The 19,683-nt window shown below is 44.6% G+C and overlaps 2 protein-coding genes across 8 annotated transcripts in view; one reads left to right on the top strand and one right to left on the bottom strand.

Annotated features, from left to right (window-relative positions):
- Positions 1-9,773: 9,773 nt before the first annotated feature.
- ccka (cholecystokinin a) lies at positions 9,774-10,977 on the top strand. The gene is given in 3 exon segments (XM_048261251.1): positions 9,774-9,858; positions 9,861-10,052; positions 10,651-10,977. Coding segments are annotated over 3 exon segments (414 nt in total). The 3' UTR covers positions 10,788-10,977.
- A 1,887-nt stretch (positions 10,978-12,864) lies between these two features.
- trak1a (trafficking protein, kinesin binding 1a) overlaps positions 12,865-19,683 on the bottom strand; it is a 38,130-nt gene continuing 31,311 nt past the window's right edge. For 6 of the 7 annotated variants that reach the window (XM_048260313.1, XM_048260309.1, XM_048260308.1 and 3 more), the window contains 3 exons: positions 18,561-18,986; positions 16,952-17,054; positions 12,865-15,721 (listed from right to left, as the gene is read on the bottom strand). In XM_048260313.1, coding sequence (XP_048116270.1) covers positions 14,932-15,721; positions 16,952-17,054; positions 18,561-18,986 — 1,319 coding nt within the window. In that variant the 3' untranslated portion in view covers positions 12,865-14,931. Of the gene's footprint in view, positions 15,722-16,606; positions 16,694-16,951; positions 17,055-18,560; positions 18,987-19,683 lie in introns of all 7 variants that reach the window. The other variant, XM_048260314.1, reaches the window with a different exon arrangement.

Here is a 19,683-nt window from a genome sequence, read left to right on the forward strand (position 1 = left end):
AAAGATCCTTGATTACTCCTCTTTAACCCTCTCTGGTATGAGATTGTGAAGATATTATGTAGGCTATCACCATTCTGTGGTCTTGTCTTGCTAGTAAATATGTATATCTAAATTGTATGAATTTCAGATGGAGACGGCTCATGGAGACAGGAGCAGGTGATGAGAAATGTCCCTTTCACTGCTCAGTACTGCGCCATTGCTGTCTTCTCGTCTCAGCCGCTGTTTGCATTCCCACCCTGCATATTGATGATCTCGCAGTAATAAAGTCATTAGGATAGACACTCAGTCATAAACAGCTCTCATAAAACAGGCCTCTGTCACGGGTGCAGTTACTGTCTCTCTCCACCCCCCACCAACGGCCCAAACAAACAGGCACCTGATTAGCATGAAGGCAGAACACAAGAAAAAATTGTGTTCTCTGATTAACAAATGAGTGTCCAATTTGCACTTCCGTTATTAGAAGTTTATTACACTTCTTTTGAAGAGCGGGCTCTCTTAATGGCAGGTTGTTATCCTCCCTAGGTCCTTCCTTGGTGTTGTGTTAGTGTGTTCGTAGTTCAGAGGCAACGGAAATGTACTTTTGGAATGTTCGATGTGCTCTTTAATTGTCCTAAGCAGCCAAATCTTGTTTTAAAGTGGGGATTATGGAAATGATGCTCTTCTGAATGAAAAGTGACTTTCAAATGAGATTAATCTGCGCTTGAGTATTAAAGAGTCTATAAGAAAGTTATGTGTTGTTGACCCACATGTCATATTCCATTCGCCTGCATGCATGAGAGATTCTCTGTTTTGGCAAAATAAATTCTGTTTGTTTCTCAGCTACAGAAACTCACCCACCACCCTTCATAATGTAACCTAGCTCAAAGCCTGCTGACCGGCTAAAAAAGCCTGTAGGCTTACATTTGAAATCGCCTCGAATCGAAGGGGGCAATTTGATCCTTGAATCCTGAGGGGGCAATTTGATCCTTGTCTCTGTGATGTTCACTCCATCAGTAAACACTTCTGGTCCCCTGTTACCTGTGATTGACCCCTCTGACTGGAGGGGTCCAGGGGCAGGGAGGGGTGTGAATGGACCTAGGTGTCCAATAAGCCCCTCTCTCTCTCTCTCTCTCTCTCTCTCTCTCTCTCTCTCTCTCTCTCTCTCTCTCTCTCTCTCTCTCTCTCTGTGTTCATTGCAGCTGTGCTGATGGATGCCCTCAACAGCATCTGGCCACAAACTAACAACACACACAACCCCCCTGCTCCCTGCCAGAGGAGAGGATATTGTAATGACCACTAAGGAGTGGGGATGAGGGGGATGAGTGTGTTTGGATCACCACGCATACTGGTTCAAGTGATCCAAATAGCAGGTCAGTATTATGAAGGGGGAATTTGATATGTTGTAAAGGCAGTTAAAAGTGAATACGTGAGACAGAAAAAAACAAATGTCTGGGTTCCGTTTTGGCAGGCAGAGTCTCTGAATACGTTCAGATTCACTTCACAGTTTCCGTTCGGGTGGTTGATAAACCATGCCATTCCATTTCTGTCCAAAATAAAACGCAAACGACCTCCAGACCAGTGAGCAAAAAGACAGATGCGTTCAGTGAGCGGTTCTATACTAATAGTGTCCACTAATGGTTCTCTGATGTGTGCTACTGCTGCTGAGACAGATGCCTTCCAATCTCAACCTGGAGCAAATGACATCTGACCACAGTGTCCAGCATCCTTCCTGTGGCACTGGCCACATCCTGACCGTCTGACAAGACAGAGTGAAGTTTCAGAGCTTGCCTCCAACATGCTGAAAAAAGACTCAATGTCATGCTAGAGCTGCAATGTCTCCGCAGGGTTGGAGGGACAGAGCAGATAATTGTTCTGTGTCCAGGGGAAGGAGAGCAGATGATGTGTCTCCGTGGTGACTGAGAGGGACGTTTCCTGGGGACCGTGGGGAGAAGAGAGGGAGAGCAAGAGGGAGTCAAGATCCATGGCACTGGAAAATTAGGGCTGAGACAAACAAATGTGAGCACCTTCACATGGCCAAGAGGATATTGATCCAGGAAGATCCCCTCAAATCTAAAAGTGGCCATTGAGGAAGAGTCTGTGGGCTATAAGAAAATGTCAAGATGTGTTTCAGCAGTATGACACGGAAGTAGCTATGGAAACAGCCTGGAAAGAATTCTGAGCCATGGTGCATCATTATTTGTTGTTTCACTTTATGACTTCTTTTTTTCCATTTGAGCTGAACGATTTGTATCCCTTGCCAGCAGAGGCACATCCAAAGACATACAATGTGAGGGTTACATTCTACAAACACGGCCACAGTCTGACTTCAATGTTTTCATTAAGAATAGCGTATCCACAAGATTGATGTCATGGTTTTCTCTGTATCTCCAAATTGTCATAGCGTGTGTCTCAAACAGCAGATGTGATAAGTACGCCCTGAGCAGTGGGAGAATGACGAGTGGGAGAATGACTCGGCAACATCTAGATAGCAGTTTTGTTTGGAATGCCTAAAAAAACTTCCTGTGATTCATTCGTAATTCATCAGACGATTTCCAATGTTAAACTTAGCACAGTTTGACCAGAACAGGCTGACTCTTCTCTCAGCGTAAAGTGGGGTCTCCAGAGCAGAACATACAGACCAGAGACGAAAATTCATTCACTCTTGATGGAACCCACGCATAGAGTGGACGGTCAAGATGCTCTGGTCATTAGCTAAGGTTTAGTATGACATGGGACATTGTTCTGTTCTTTTTTGGGATATTCTGGCTTGGTTTATCTACCAAAACTGCTCTGTAACTTGCAAAATGTCATACTCCAAAAATCAATTCCATCTAATGACTGCATTAATTCAGCATGCCATTTGATTTACACACACTTCATTTTGAATGGACTAAAGGGTACAGAATTCTCTTTGTTGAGCAATGCCTTTGAAGAACAAAAACAGGAGAAAGAATGTGGCAGCAAATTGAATCGATGGGGATATGGGAATCAGTAGTACATGAAATGCTGGTGTCTTATGGGAGGATGCTGATGAAAGCCAACTCCATCTCCAATGTAGCACACGCTGAGACATTGTGAATCTGAGCCCATGCCCTTGGGTTCTCAAGACGTGCATCCATCCACCCACCACCTCAAAACCCCTCTGATGCTACAGCTGAAGAGACACAGTCGGCCACCCCCACACTGAGTGGGAGTCAGCTGCTGAAAACACAAGCCACCCACAGCACAGCTGAGAAAGCTCACCTAAACAGCTACCGCTAATTCAGACTGCAACACCAATGCAGCCACAAGACTCACATAATAGGCCAGGCAACCACAGCTAGCCTACTTACAACTCACAACAGAATTGTCAACTGTTGTGCAACTACACACACCTTCTACTGAGCAGACAGCAGCACATAAGAGGCTGAGCAGATATTAGTGTCCCTCCCTGTGTTGGGCTAATTATACATGCCAGTATTCATGTGAGAAACTAGGTAGTGCCAATAATGTTACATCTTTTAAAACCTGTTAAAAATACACTCATGATACATTCTTGAAAAGCTCTGTGACACCATTTTTATTGCATGGGCTTCTGACCACATTCACTGTCGAGCTCCTTCCAGGTCTGGCTCTGGCAGCTGTGGTTTCAAAAGTTCCAGAGAGCAAACCCAGCTGGGTGGAGGTGGAGGTGGACACGCAAGGAGACATGGATAGAGCTTCTCCCCCTTATTTGGCAGGTCATTCTAAATAGTGGCACCTGGAGAATGGCGATGTGAAGCGGATGCCCTGCCAGCTTTTTCATTTCAAAGTGTCCAAGATCACATTTTAATTCAGTGCACACCGGAGTGTCGTTCTGCTCTGTCAAAGCTGCCAGTGCCGGGAGCCCCGCCGACCAGGTGGGGAGGAGAATGCTGTGAACGCCTCGGGAGAGCAGCGGCTGATCGAGAAGAGAAATTGTCAGAGGTTGGCGAATTGTTCCGGAGGCACTGATGTTTAATGTGGTAAAGAGCACTTTCCTGAATCCTGTTTATGAGCTCAGCAGCAGCAGACGCCTCCTGCTTCAGGACCATGGACAGCACCTATTGTATACATGCAACACTCATTAGATAAACTGTCACATTAGTGGTGATATCATATACTGATGACATTTTTATCATTTCTTACTTCGTTATATATTAATTTCTTTTATTTGGTTATGTGAAATTTATATATGTTATGGTCTTGTAAATTATGGGCAGAACAAATTGTGTACAATCAGTGTGTTGACTGCATATCTCACTGCCATCTTACTAGACAAGAAAAGTCTCCTTCCCCAATCCAAAGGCCACTAATGGATCAGTAGTTTACATCCACGTGATCAGTGCTGCCTACTTTGCACTGTCCGTTAACCTCGATTTCCTCTGTGAATTGTGGCCAACACACTGCAGTAATGTGCTTTTGTTTTCTGAGAAGAGATTATCCCACTTGAAGCATTACCTAAGTCAATTATCAAAATGTGGTCCATCTAAAAACAAGGCCATTTAACTTTTTTCTTTTTTTGAAAGTGGAATTTCCAATGGTAGCAGCTCTTAATTGGTTATCTAATTGAAAAACAGAATGTAGAAAGTTACAGGAATAAGACAGTAGGACATGACTTGTCCTCAGCTGCTTATTCAAACAATGCTTCAGCTGCAAGCAATGCTGGAAGACATTGCCTTTGTTGATGGATATTTGCATATATGGATGTTTCTTAGCAGACGCTTTTTCGTCCCTTCAGTGCTCCCTGAGAAACCCCATGCAGTGTTTTGCTATGGTTTGGGGGACAGGCTTACTTCACCTTGTTTGTTTCAGTTCACAGAGTCTGGGCACAGTCACAGTGTACTCAGAGAATGGATGGCTAGCGGATTGTGAGGAGATATCCACTGAATGTGACAAAAAGGTTAGAAATCGTTTAGAATCACATTACATTTAAAGAGAGACAACTGAGTGAGCGGATTAAACCTCTCCACCTGGTTTCAGAACTCAATCAAGCACATGTGTGTGGTTAGCACTTTCCTCCACCAATTGAGTTACAGAAGTAACTTGTTACATGAGGATGCTTTTCGCCCAGTCTCGTTTTGAAACTCGATTAATCATCGCCCCTCCTTTCCACTGCTTGTTGAATGATTGGGGTTTGGGGTCCCTGGCCACCCAAATTGCCCTAGCCTCATGACTATTGAATCCTCAGAGCATGCCAACGCTATCCATGATGGGAACAATACCTTGGAAAAAAGGCCACAGTCTGCCTGACTCAGGCACTTGAGGTAATTGCAACACTCATAGACCCGCACTCTGCAGCCACTCAAAAAGATGGGCCCTGCCACAGAATCATTTATTTAATAATGTTTTTTTTCCAGGGATTGTTATTGCTCATGTGATTTAATCTCAGTGCTAGTCATTTTAATACAATTGTACAATAAGAATGAAGCTCAGCTTTGTGTAGGTGGTCTGTATTGAAGAGAATGTGGTGCCAGCTGGAGAGGCATTGCTAGGATCGTATAATAAACACAATAATGGCTGCTCTTTGGTTTGAGGTCTGAGTCCTGACTGAAATGAAAGATGCTGTCATATTATGCCTGAAATCCTATTAGTCTCATGAGGGAGAATGACCAGACACACTCAAGCATTAAAAGCATTAAAAATTAGGTGCATTTCAAACAGTGGCCATTAAGTTATTTAATGTTAAATAGCAAAAGGTGAAATATCACAAATCACATGGCATTAATGTTTGGTAATCAAATAGAAATGAACTATACCATTTCTACAGTTGTACTGTTTTGTATGAATATGCTTACAATGATAATAGAACTCGTCTTAGTTTCCAAATCATTCAACAGAGCAACAATAATTGTTGAGGGAAAACCGAGCAGACCCTCTGGAGAACAACGTCAGAGCAGCAAAGGAAGGCTGGCCGATGTGTGGAGGGTTCAGTGGTCTGCTGACAGTTCAAAGGGACGCTAGATGGTTGGAACAATTAAATGACTATACGATTTACAGACAGATAAGTGGATTGCTGGTCACACATACTTGTTACATTTCTTTAGCTATTGACTCCATGTCAGAGGATATAGGTTATTAAAACCTGTTTCTGTTTTTATGGACCTCCATGGCATGAGCTGAGAGGACACACCCATTTGAATTCAGCCAATGCATCTCCCGCCCACTCACAGAGCAGTTTACTTTGCCACATTGTATTATAGTAGTGTCAGAGACTTATTTCAAGGCCATGTTATCTTCAGACCACCCAAATTAATATTTCAGAACTAAGAAAACAACAGCCGCCAGATATTTACATTTTCAATAAATCTGTTTGTTTATGTGCCTGTGCTTCCTTTACCTCAATTGCTGTGATATTTCATCGACTGTCAAATGAAACACTTTTATAGGACTACAGTGTGCTCTGTTGCCGAGGACAAAGCCGTGGAGGGTTGTGTTCAGTATGGGGGTAACCACATCTAACAATTAGCTTCTTTCAATTCATTTTGTAGGATGGGGTGGGGACGCTGACATCTTGATGTCATTCTCAGGGACCCTAGACAAGCCACACCCCAGTCAAAATGTGTGTCTGATGTTTGTTTAGTTTATACTGTACTGTTTTTGGTATTGTTCATTTGAAGGAAACACAATCCACACCTGCCACTTTTATTCCCCGTGACTGAGGAAAGAAAATCTCTCTTTCAGAGTGAGTAGAACCCTCTGAGTGAATGTCAATGCGCTAATCTCACGTAGCAGCACTGTGTGTGTGCTGGAAGATCTTGACCTCATAGATGGTGCTCATAGTGCGTGGTGGCCCTCCATCTGAAGCATTTGAGTTCATACCTACAGTGCTGTAGGTTGGAGGAGTTCTCAAGTGAGTGGTACCCTTTTATCAGTAACAGGTCTATTGTGTAGTAACGCAGAGCTGTGATGACACATGCAGGATAGTGTCCACACAGCGCTCTGAAGCACTACAGAGAGCACTATTTTAAATAAAGATGAGACAGACAGGTATGGCCATTTCATTTCACGCCAACGCCTGTGATAGCATTCCTACTTTGCTTTTTTCCCCTGCAATGAGGAAATCTTAAGAAGTAAACACTTTCGACAAATCAGACCAGTAATGAATTCAGAAGATGCGACAGTTCCATAAATTTGCCTCACCTCCCCTCATCTTCAACTTCTCATTTTTGCACAGTGTCTTTTCTGATATGGACAGGGGCTTCAGTGGAACTGCTAGGGTTGTGACTCTATCAAAATGCAATTTAGTCCCGATCACTTTCATGTTGAGCACATCGTAATTAGATGAAGAACATGGCAATTAGTGTGGCACCTAGTAATTAGTCTGAGACTGATGTTCCTACCACATTTTATATTTAAACTTGAACCCTTCTATGGTCACTGCACCACGTGGTGGGTATTATTGGCTCTTGGTAGAAGGTTTATGAGACATCATAACTCATCCTCTGATTCTCATTAACACATCATCTCAGGTGTTAGACTTCTTAGGGTTTCATATAGTGAATCTGTTATGTTCCACAGGTATGTGAATGCCTATACCATGTTGCACTGGGTTATGAACATGAAAGGACACATGCCGCCACTCTGGGGGCCACATGAATTATTGAGCGGCGTCCTTGGTCTTCATCAAGCCATCTCTGAGGAGTTCCTCCAGCCGTCACGAGCCCGGAGCACGTAAAGTGGCGCCTCCCCCCGCACCAGCTGCTAATCCCAGTGCTAATCACAGTGAGGGGGTTTCACGGGTGAGGCCCTCTCCGCTACGTGAGGTGGCACATGGATGCTCTCTCACACACGCCACTCACGTCAGTGCAGGCAGATCCGCCTCAAAGCCACAGAGATCACGCCGCCCAGCTTTGCCAAGTTTCAAAGGCCAAGGAATACTCGGGCTAGCTAATTTACCTCTGTGTGACCTTCCTCTCAACAGTGTGGCCCTCCCTCACTCCTCCTTATCTCAGCCCAAGCCAGCGTTTGATCATGGGGCTTAGCATCCGCTGACATGCAGGCTCATCAGTGCCTTCTGCTGGACGAGGCTCATCACCTCGCTCTGGTGTCCTGCGCCTCAGTCCCGCACACACTGTACATTCAACACACAATTCATCCTCTCTGTCTCTCACTCATGTCCTCGTCTACCAGACAAGGTGTGCCAAGCCCATTGGCGGTCTGGAGCTTGACAGGAAGTTGAACAATTGGATGGGGGCGGGGGGTTAACACATCATACACTGGCACCATATTTTCACACATTAGGTGTTTCAGAGTGACATTAAGTTTTTTAATTAGTCAGTATGGTAGCTAAAGAGACTTTGGTGGAAGCCAAAATTAGTAATGTTTTAGGACATACCAATATCATTTGAAATGAGCAAAGAACTTCAAATCCAGTGGACTATAAAACAGTCCATGCATTCATATGCATTCATGTAAATACTACTATTTGAGTCACATAAAAGGCTTTAATAGCTTGATTTAGATCTAATAATATAATATAACATGATATAGTATATAATATGTACAGATTATAGTATATCACATGACACAAGACCCTGCAAACAGCTTTTGCACTAAAGCAATATGAACTTGTAAATGTGTCCAAATATGGAGATAGCTCTGACATTAGTTAGGTCAATGAAGTACTTGTGCATGTGTGCATGTGTATTTGTATGTGTGTGCGTGTGTGGCTGTATGTAGCATCCCATCTCTGCGTCAGAACTGCGCAAACACTCGGCAGGCAGGCCATACGAGTCCCCCCCCCCTCTCCAGTATATAACAGCCGGCCCTACTCTTCCCTCTGAAGTTTCTCTCATTCACCCGTTCAGCGGACAGTGCGCTTCTTCTCCCTCTCCTCTGCTCTCTCAGCACAGACTGAAGGTAAGAGCCTTTCTGAGTGGGCATGCATCCGTGTGTGTTTGTGTGTGTATGAGTGCATAAGTCCTTTTATATTTTGTTTTAACTCTAAGTGATTCTTTAATTAGTTGGGTATGTTTGGTTTTTCTGGTCTGAATGATGTCTTGAATTATTTTGCAATTGTTTCTGCACATGTGTCTATTTATTCTGACAAAATAATCGGTATATGCAATTAGCATTTAGTATAACATTTGATTAAAAAATATAAAAATATATTATGTGGTCAGAAAGATTTCAGATTGTAACTGATATTGCAATGACATTCAATATCATGATTTTAAAGATTTACTGAAAGAATAAAGATTTAGCACTGCTTTTTGAAAATGTTTTCTGCATCACGTTCAACCAGTATTGCATCACAGAATCACTAGCATCTCATTCTCCTTTGGGAGATCATGACTGGCTGATTGGAGCAGAAAGCAGTTCTTGAAATGATATAACCAGCCTCATTTCACTCTTGTCCCCTGAGAGTTACTGAGGAAGACATACACAGGGCACAATTAGAGCCATCTTGCCCTTTTTAATATTTAATTTCAATCAACTGATCTTGTTCTAAGGAAAATAGGTGTCAATAGGCTCATTTTTTTCTAATGAGACTATGTTTCGTAAAAAAAAACAGTAATGGCTTTGCAACCAATTCCAAATATATTATGTATCTGATATTCAGGCTCATCTGTTTTAGATTAAAATGCACTCCATTTATACATCATTGCCCTCTATGTAACATTTCAAATGGTGCCATCACAGATTTCATTCCTTGTAATTTAGTTTAAACTGAGGTAATACATCCTTTGGAAATCATCATGTCAATGACAACACATTAATCTTTGTATGTGTCTGTCTCTGTGTGTGTATTTGTGTCGCTGTGTGTGTGTGTGTGTGTGTGTGCGTGCATGTAGATGAACTGTGGCATCTGTGTGTGTGTGCTGCTGGCTGCTCTCTCCAGCAGTGGCTGCCTGGGGCTTCCAGCCCACCCCCGCAGGGACTTAAGGGCACCAAGACAGGGGCCGCTCTCCGGCAGCGGCGTCGACTCCACAAGCTGCACACACCGGGCCAGCGGGCGGTGCCCAGCGGAGCTCTCCTCCCCTTCACCAAAGCAGCCGTCATGGAGGACGAGGAGGACCAAGACCCCCGCACCAGCCTCCACCAGCTCATCGCCACACTCATCGCTAGGAAAGGTGGGGCCCCTGCACACACACACACACACACACACGCACGCACACACACACACACACACACACACACACACACACACATATACCTGAATTCAGACTTTGTCTTTCTTTAGACTTGTGTGCAAAGATGCAGGTTAAGGCTGACTTATTCTGTGTCTTTAAACACCATAGTCCTTAAAGACCATAGGCACTGTTCAGATTCAAGATGAATGGCGTGCTCAATTCCTTTTGAGTTTGATTTGGGTGCTCTTCGGTCCAAGGTAGAATGTCTAAGAGGCAGCGTAGAAAAAGAATTCTCTGATAGCCGAGGCACTCCTTAATTAAAATGTCTTTATTACAAATATGACATGTCCTAAATGGACAACTTTAAAATGCATTTAGGACATGTCATTTTTGTAATAAAGAAATTATAGTTAAGGAGTGCCTTGACTATAGGCACTGAACAGAAAATCACAGGAAGTACTATGACTGAGGACGTGTTAGGAATTCTTAAGGAATTCATGAAAACTACATTGGTTTCACGGAAAGTGAATGTTTATCAAAAAAGAGATACCCGTAAATCTGGACAGAAACTCACAGTGATGTGTTCTCCTGGCCTCAGGTGCTTCCCGCAGGAACTCGGTGCTGACCAGCAGAGCCAGTGGGCCGGCAGCCAGCCACAGGATAAAGGACCGTGACTACATGGGCTGGATGGACTTTGGCCGACGAAGTGCGGAGGAGTATGAATACTCCTCATAAGACCGAGTGGCCCGCCACATCCCTATCACCCCGCACCACCTGTACAGGAAGCAGAGATTCGTCACATTTGCTGTCTCGGAAATCATTGTCTGAAAACTCTATTTACGATACATTCGATGTAAATTTGTTTGTATAATGAATATAATGCAATATATAAATATGAGTACACATACAGACTTTTGCAGAAAAACACGTTGTGAGAATGTTTATTATTTTAGGAGTGTGTTTTCATGCTTTAAGTTCCAAAACTCAATATAGAGATTGCGCAACAGTGCGCATCAGTGATCCCTCAAAAGAAACTTAACTTTGATATAAATGTAAGTGGCCCATGGCTTGGGCTGCTACTGGTTACTCTTTTTAAGAAGCTTTGATTGCAAAGCAAATAATTCAGTGTTGTTTGGAGGGACAAGGTACAAAGATAACATTTAATGAGCTTCACTGCAACCAGATCTCGCTTATTGACCCTTTGCAGCAACATCACTCAATGCTAGCATTAAAAGGTGGACAAAACAAAGCTTCCTCCAGATCTCATTCTTTAAAAGAGGCCGGGGGGATAGACCGCTGTGCACATAATAGCATCGCTCACTCACCACCACCACGTGAGGACACATGAGACAACTGGGCGCGAGCGCTACGCTTACCATTACAACACTCCATTAACAAACGTTGTAGGCGTCTGTGCGGAGCGCTGGAGACCTATTTGAGGGAAACAAAACACTGGAAGGTAGCACATAATCGCACAGGTGCTCAACAATGAGAGGGCTTTGTCCCATTTTGTTTAACAGTAAAACGCATGGCTATGGAAACGGAAAGCCAACCAATGAGATGGTCTGCAGGGCTGGGCAATTACGTCTGCTGCACAATTAACCTACACCAACAAAGAGAGAGATGACAACCCTGTCCTCCACATTGGAAGTTCACAATAACATATGTTCACACTGTGTAAAATGCCTTAGGGTTTTAAAAAACAAAACATTTACAATATTTTTAAAAACAAAATATTGTGGCCTATAGGCCTACTTGTGAATTTTGTTTTGGAAACATATGGTAACCTAAGGAGAGAGCTTTACCAGGGAGAAGCCTGAATAGGCCTACCAGAAAATGATCTAGCCTTTACCAGAATAAATACTGAAATTAATATCAGCAATGTAATGCACTCATTCTACCCTGTTCTTCACAGTTTTACATCTATGGAACATTAGTTTAATGAATGGTTTATTTATAATTGAATGTTATTCTCCCCACTTGACATGTCTCCATGTTATGACTAAATTAGGGCCAGAAGTGGAGCTCTGAACTACCTCATCAGTCATCTCCTCACAGGGTGGCCCACTCTACACATAGGCTATTACACCTCTCACTCTGGAGCTCTCAGTGTAGAAGTGGTCATCTCTGCTATATGCAAATGAGTCTTGAGCAGCACCATCGCTTGAATAAGCAGTCACCTCTTAAATTATGCGGGGGCTGGTTCATTACGCGCTTCTGAGCACATTCTGGACGCACACCTCCGCAAAAGCGCCGCCAAGTACTACAGAGTGCAGGTCACAAATGGCTAGAATGGTCATTGCTGGTTACCCATCACCCATTGTCATGCTCACCCATTGCTACCGACCAGCAGAATCTAAAAGTGTTACGATCACTTTGGGACTATCCAAAATTAGACTGTATGATTTCACATATAGAAACAAATAATTGTAGTTAAGATAAATTGTTAAGCAACCAACAGTTCTTTGGTAAAAGCTTTCACAAAATGTGTTCTTACAAAACAATATTCTGAGATACTCTCCTGGCCTCTGTATTCAACATTGCATCAGTAACATTGCATCTTTGCCAATTATTGTGGTATTCATGGATGTCAAGGGGACGGTAAGAGTGGTTTACTACTGCAACAATTAATATGGACTTGTCAGAATTCAGAGAGGGTTGAAGCTATCAACAGCGCAAAATCAGCCTTTAATAAAACAATACTATTGTAACTCTTAAATCATCTGAATGCATACAGTAGAGCACAGAGAAAAAATGAAATATTAAATGTAAAATTGAAGAGAACAGTGCAAAACAAAAGGTCACACATGGAGAAGTCATATCATTGATTTATTGATTGATGTTTCTGCCAACAGTTTTGGAGGTGTCAGAATGTATAACTCCCTTTAATGCCTTTCAGCAATGTTACATCATTCCCATCCACTTCCTCTTTTTATAGTCTAGTTTGTTGCTTTTTTTTTAAAAAAAAGTTAGCAAGACTAAACTCATTGCATAATTTACCATTTACAATGTACAAGTGGCATAGTTCCCTTTGTGGTACAACATATTAAAATTGTCATTTTAATGAATGAGCAGTTCTGGACACCACTGGCTGCATTGCAGTACATTCAAAACACATATTCAAGTTACAGATGATAAGTGAGCACACACAATCTTCAGCAGACAAATCTCTTTTTGCTTTTTACTAAACATAACACAAACAAATAATTACAAAAAATAATTGATGTATAGCACTGCGGCACATGTGCTGATGTTATACAGTTTCAGTACCATGCAACCATGATCTGGGATCAAGCATTAGCCTTGCTTATAACCCACCATATCCGACAAACACTATCTGAGCAGATGCTGAGCACGTGCCTCAGGGCCAGTGTTAATGCCAATCGTCCCGCACAGAGGCAGAAGACACCAAAAAGTTTGTCAGTCGGAGGACATGAACTTGAATCTCAGGCACTAGGACGATCAAGTTAGGGGCCGGGCACACCTAGAAATGTATAACCTTTCAGACGCTTATAGTGTAGTCCATGTGTAGGTGAACTGGGCTGTACAGTCAGCACGCGCTTGAGTAACACATGAGCCCCTGATAACCCTCCCCTCAGCTGGAGCGCCACAGCTCAGCACTGCACTGCACTGCACTGTACTGTACTCTGGTGGCCTGGAAAGGCTCTACTCACTGCTGTGTGGCCACCGTTTCAGGATTCAAGTCATGGATTCTGGATTTAGAGGAGCCGATTTAACATAATTTATTTTGTACAGATTATATGTCCACACACACACACGCTTATAAATTAGGTTGGTCGGTTAAAAAAAATAAACAAACAAACAAACAAACAAAAAGAAACCCTCAGAATTGTTTGCTTTGTCAAGCTGAAACGGCATGATCCTTCAGTCCAGACACCCTTAGGTCAGCCTCATCTGATACTGCTAAGTTGAACCTGCTGACAGAGAGTTAGGGGACCAGCAGGGTTGGCGTGCAATGCAAAGACTTGCTTTGTTAAAGTTTAGCAACAAATTCTTATTTATGATGCTGCCCTGAAAATAATGTTGTTAAGATCAGGCTTTAGTTAGGACCTGTGTACAAACCAAGTCACCTGCATCAGGGCTGCACTGCCACCTTGTGGAGATGGGAATGAGGTTCAGGAGGACAGAGACACAGGGCTCTTCTGCATTTTCCACCAATATGTCTGCTGTGACTGGTGTCGACAAACTTGTCTCTTGGGTCTTATGTCTAACCATGGCCTACTACCTCTGCCAGCGCTATAGGCTGGGATTAGTGTTATTAACTTCTCTTTCTTTAACAACTTGGCAATAAGAGAGAAGCAAGGTGACCCTCACCTCTGAATGTAGCATTTGCATTAAGGTGCGTCATTTGTAACTAGCTGCCCCTTGTGAGGGGTATTAGATCTTGTCCCAGACAGGGTAAGGGCACAAGGGTAAGGGCACAGTGCTGCAGCCCCAGGATGGAGTGAGAGCCTGGGGCAGAAGAGGAGGTACAGAGAAATGCATTATGGGATCGTGGTCGCATTGCCTATCGAACCAGAGAAACAAAAGTGCTTTTTAGTAGATGACCACCACATGTTGGTCATCTCCAGGCCATCTCCACAGCAAATGTGCTACATGAAGCTCTTAAACCCATAACTCAAAAGAATTGGCTTACAGTATTAGTATCGTGATTATGTCCATTTACATATCTCACTGTTTCAGAGAGAAAAATAAACAAGATTCAGGGGCACTTATACAAACTAATCTGTTCAAAGAGTTCCCCCACAGGCACAAAGTGGATTTGTCCCAAAGGTAACATTCTACATCCTGTACACACACTGTGGTTAAAAGGATAAGAGAGCTTGATGGCGGGGAGCAACGGAAAGGCTTGGAACATTCACTCTTGGTTCAGGCTAGTCTGTTTGGGTAACGGAGTGGTCAGCAGCAGCTCTGTCCCGCTCTCGGGCCCCAGACCCTTCATGGCCATGCTGGCCCCCACCATGGCCGGGTAACTGCGGTTACGCCGCATGCCAGCGTTGAGTGTGGGAAGGCCTCCAATGGGGCTAGTGACCATTGGATGTGCTGCCCCCGGCCTGCGCAGTCCCCCACAGAAAGGCCCGAGGGTCAGAGGGCGGGGGGTCACCCCCAGGCGCTTCACCTTGTCCAGCAGGCGGAGGTTGTGCACGCTAACATCCGTCTGGCACTCTGTGTCCGCATGCTGGTGGGCTTCCGCTTGGCGTACCTCCTTCAGAATGGAGCTGGCCGGCTTGGACGCCAGGAAGTTGTCGTAGGGCGGGGCCGAGGGGCTGTAGTCAAACGGGGGGGCTGCGACAGGGCTGCTGCGTTTGGCTCTGGTGGGGGAGTTGGGTGGGGTGGAGGGGAGAGTGTCCACCCCACGCCTAGAGTTCTGGCCAATGGCACACTCTGCAGGGTTGTGACTGGGGTTGGCGTAGTCGGTAGGAGTGGACGCCCCGCGGTCCCAGCTGCAAGGGTCGTAGACAGCGGCGGAAATGCCGCGATCCTGCAGCGTCCGCACTAGACCCAGCGAGGTGCTGGTGGTCTTGGTGGAGTCGCGCAGGTTGGTGAAGGACTCGGCCACGCTGAGGCGCCGTGGGGTACAGGGAGTGGAGGAGCAACGGAGAACGCTGGAGGTCAACACACACGAGGCAGTGGGACCAGACATCAGACTGAAGAGGAGTGAGGGAGGGAGAGACGGAGGGAGGGAGAGAGAGAGAGAGAGAGAGAGAGAGAGAGAGAGAGAGAGAGAGAGAGAGAGAGAGAGAGAGAGAGAGAGAGAGAGAGAGAGAGAGAGAGAGAGTGAGAGTGAGAGGAGAGGAGAGAGAGTGAGAGAGAGTGAGAGTGAGAGTGAGAGTGAGAGAGAGAGAGAGAGAGAGAGAGAGAGAGAGATTCACAAAATAAGTTCCTGAAAATGTGGTCTCAAATTCAAACATGGTTCAGTAGTAGCAGCATATGTTTTTTGTTAAAGCACCAGGATGTGATATTATTCCTGTAACAGAGTTCAAATAGTTACAGGCTACCGCATGGTATTATAGTTCCAGGATGGACATGCAGAAAGTTCCGCATTCACACTGAACATTCCAGTAGTTCAAGAGAATGTAACCACATTAAAAGTATTAGTCATCAGTTAATTAAAAACAGAAATAGGTCTATTGACCCTCCGCCATGTGCATCAGATTATATTTTCAGTCATATAAACACTGAAAGGGCTTAGCTTGAGTCAGTGTTAAAATTAATCAAAAGCATGAATTTGAATCTGTTCCCTAATACTGCTCTGTACGTATGAGTTAGCTTGGATATCTTCTCTGGATTATCTCCTGTTTCTACGACTTGCATGAGCCATGAATCCGGTTCTGTAAGAACGGCGCTAAATCATTAGTCCGGTTCTGTAAGAACGGTGCTAAATCATGCTGGAACAGACAGAGGAAAGCTGGTGCCCCCACACTTCAGATGGGCACTGCTCTGGGGTTAGGGAGTCACACAAACTGTTAAAGGGCAACACACACCCATGACCTACATCCCCCTAATGGGCAAGCCATGTGATGCAGGCTCACCCAAAGGGCAGGGCTCAATGCGCCTGCTCTACGTCTGCCCTGAGAAACAAGTGATAGAGCACCGCCTCGTCTTCCTCATCACATGACCTGGGGGAGCCAATGGGAATATTCTCTCAGTGGAAGGCTTGATGGTGTGGACTGCTTTGTGCCATTGTGAATATGAATGTGGTAATATGTGCTGCGTGTCCTTCTGATGCCAACATTTACTGGCATCCTAAGTTTGTGTGTGTAGACACACTTACAGAGTCTTTATAAACCTTGATATTTCATTTATTCTGTGTGTAAGAGACAGTATGTATGTGTGTGTGTGTATGTGTGCGTGTGTGTGTGTGTCTGTGTGCTCACCTGGGTGTGACTCTGGTCAACTCGTCCGACGGGTGCATGATGCGGCAGGTTGTGATGGTGTAGGTGGAGCTGGTGTGGGACTGACACTTCCCAGGGAAATGCACTGCAAAGAGACAAGACACCGGTCAGTCTGTTAAACCACTCCCCTCGCCCAATACATACACACTCCCAAAGGCACAAGCAGGAACATAAAACTGCATCAGAGGATTGTTTTAAAAACGTTTGACTTGGATGTATTCAAATGTATCTTCCATTGCTACAGTACTGTATGCTCTATTGTTTTTCTGTTGCAGTTTTATGAGCTATGCTGCAAGAAAAGAAAGCAGTAAGCAAGACTCTGAGCAGCCCTACACCCGACACATGCAGGAGACATGATGGAGCATCACCTTGGAGAGGTGCATGGGAGGAAAACAATGAGCGTGATTCACAAGGTATGTAGCACAGAGATGACAAGTGTGTGTGTGTGTGTGTGTGTGTGTGTGTGTTGAAGTGAGTGCAGCTGAGCCTAAGTGATACTTAGCTGCTGATGTCCCGGAGTCATGTGAGGATGTACACATGCTGCTTTTAATAGTGCATAACTCCAGTGTATTTTAAGTGTGGGGGACTATGAAGGGTGTGTGTGTGTGTGTGTGTGTGTGTGTGTGTGTGTTGTGGAAGAAGTTTTTTTATATATATATATTGAAGTGGACTTGTGGACAAGTGGATTTGTGTATGTGCATTTATGTGGAATACATCACCAAATCAACAGATAGAGAGAAGAGACAATCAGAGAAAAAAGTAGATTATGTCTTATTATGTCTTATTGAACACAGCATCAGATGAGCTGGAGGCTGAACTGAGGAAGCTAAGGTAAGATGTAGGGAAAAAAGAACTGATTGCAGTAGAGATCAAAGAGAGTTGAAATGACTATAATCCCAGATCAGAATGAGAACAGATCCATTTAAAAGTTTGGCTTGAAAAGATATTCATTTTTTTCTTTTAAATGATATGCTAGTCACGAATGATATTAGGATTGTTAAACAAGTCAGAATGAAATGATCAGGATCCTTTTCCATGCCTTTGAAAACAGCTTCCAAACATGGACTATTACCAGCGTGTGGTTCAGCAGATAACAGAATGTCTATTGGCAGGTGAACCACTGCTACTAGTGAAAAGCGACATTAACCATCTGGAATCCCTCATCAAGAGGTACTTGGAGAGGTTGTATCTATTAAAAAAATATCTTTTTTGACTGTTCTCAGTTCTCCTGCTTTGAATTGTTTGCTGAGAGGAAAGTGGTTTTAAAGTATGGATTGAAACATGTGGTTTGATTGAGGTTTGAGAGAGGGCAGATGCAATTAGAATGCAAAATGAGGAAATAAAACAATCAAATGCAAATATACTCAATGAAGTATGGCGCCAGGCATCTGAGGGTGACGTGTGTGTCAGCGTGATGACGTGGAGACCCAGAGCACTCGCCCAACCGCCAACACAACAGCCCCCCCCACTGGCCCAGAGTCTTTGTGAGGAAGGGTGGGGATGACGTGCTCGGCCCTCTCCTGGCCTGTGTGCTGTGCTGAGAAGAGGAGGGAGGGAGGGAGGGAGGGGGGGGGTTAGAGCACACCCTCACCGGAGGACAAGCCTGCAGCCTCTGCATTCTCCAAACTTCCTGTGGCCACCTGGCCATTTCCTGTCCCTGCGGCTGACGCCATCGCCGCGGCTGCTGACGGCTCTTGGCCGAGGCCGCCGTCGTCGGCGCCACTGAAGGTGCTGTTGTTGTTGTTGTTGAGCGGCGTGTTGTTGTTCTCGCTGGCGAGCGAGGAGGTGGACGAGCAGCGGCTGCGGCAGAGGCGGCTCAGGTGGCCCGCGACCGACAGGCCCAGGAGGGACGAGCGCTCCCCAGCCTCGTCCTCCTCCAGGTCGGTGAACTGGTACACCTCCTCCAGGTCCAACTCCAGAGGCCGGAAGCCCTTGGTGACCACACCGGGCCGCGCGTCCAGGATGCCTCCCAGGTTGGGCTGAGCTAACTGCTGCCACTGGTGCAGAGTGGCCGAACCTGGGATTGACAGGAACAAAAGCAAAGGGAGAGAGGAGAGAAACAGTTTGGCATTTAGTGAACAGAAAACTGCAATACTCTAAAGAATTGTAAAAGTATTACTTAAAGAGTGAAAGAGGAAAGCTGAAAGCTAGTTTAAAGAGTTCTGGACTGATCTGAACAGTTCTTACTCCTCACTATGCATGTCCTGTGAAGGGTGTTTTGTAGTTGGACAATTGGGTTAATTCACGGAAACCTCGCCAGAAAACGTTGGCAACCTGAGAATACTTCTATTCATTACATGAAAAAAGATGTTCTGTTTTCAACTTTAGTTGTGAACATCAGGTCCTGTAGAGAAATCAGCCACAGTGCCCTCTGGAAAGTCAGTCCACAGGGCAATATGTATGTATGGTGTAGAGCGCTGGCAAGACCAGACACAGGCTACTGACACTTTAATTGTGTCAGTACCACGGGAGCAGACAGCTGATGAGTGGTGTGTGGGAAAAATAAAGCCTCATGCACTTGGGATTTCCAGGAATTGTTGTTGTCAAAGTGGATTATATTAGTTGTGGAAGTAAAGGAGTAGAAACCCTCGGATGCCTTGGCATATTAGCATTCAGACAGAAAGGGTTGCCAGGTGGTGGGGTGCAAATCAATGCATACAACTACACATATGAAAACAGACATCCACCATCATATGTGCACGCGCACACACACA

Source organism: Alosa alosa, chromosome 13 (assembly GCF_017589495.1).
Source record: "Alosa alosa isolate M-15738 ecotype Scorff River chromosome 13, AALO_Geno_1.1, whole genome shotgun sequence".
Classification (NCBI taxonomy): Eukaryota; Metazoa; Chordata; class Actinopteri; order Clupeiformes; family Clupeidae; genus Alosa; species Alosa alosa.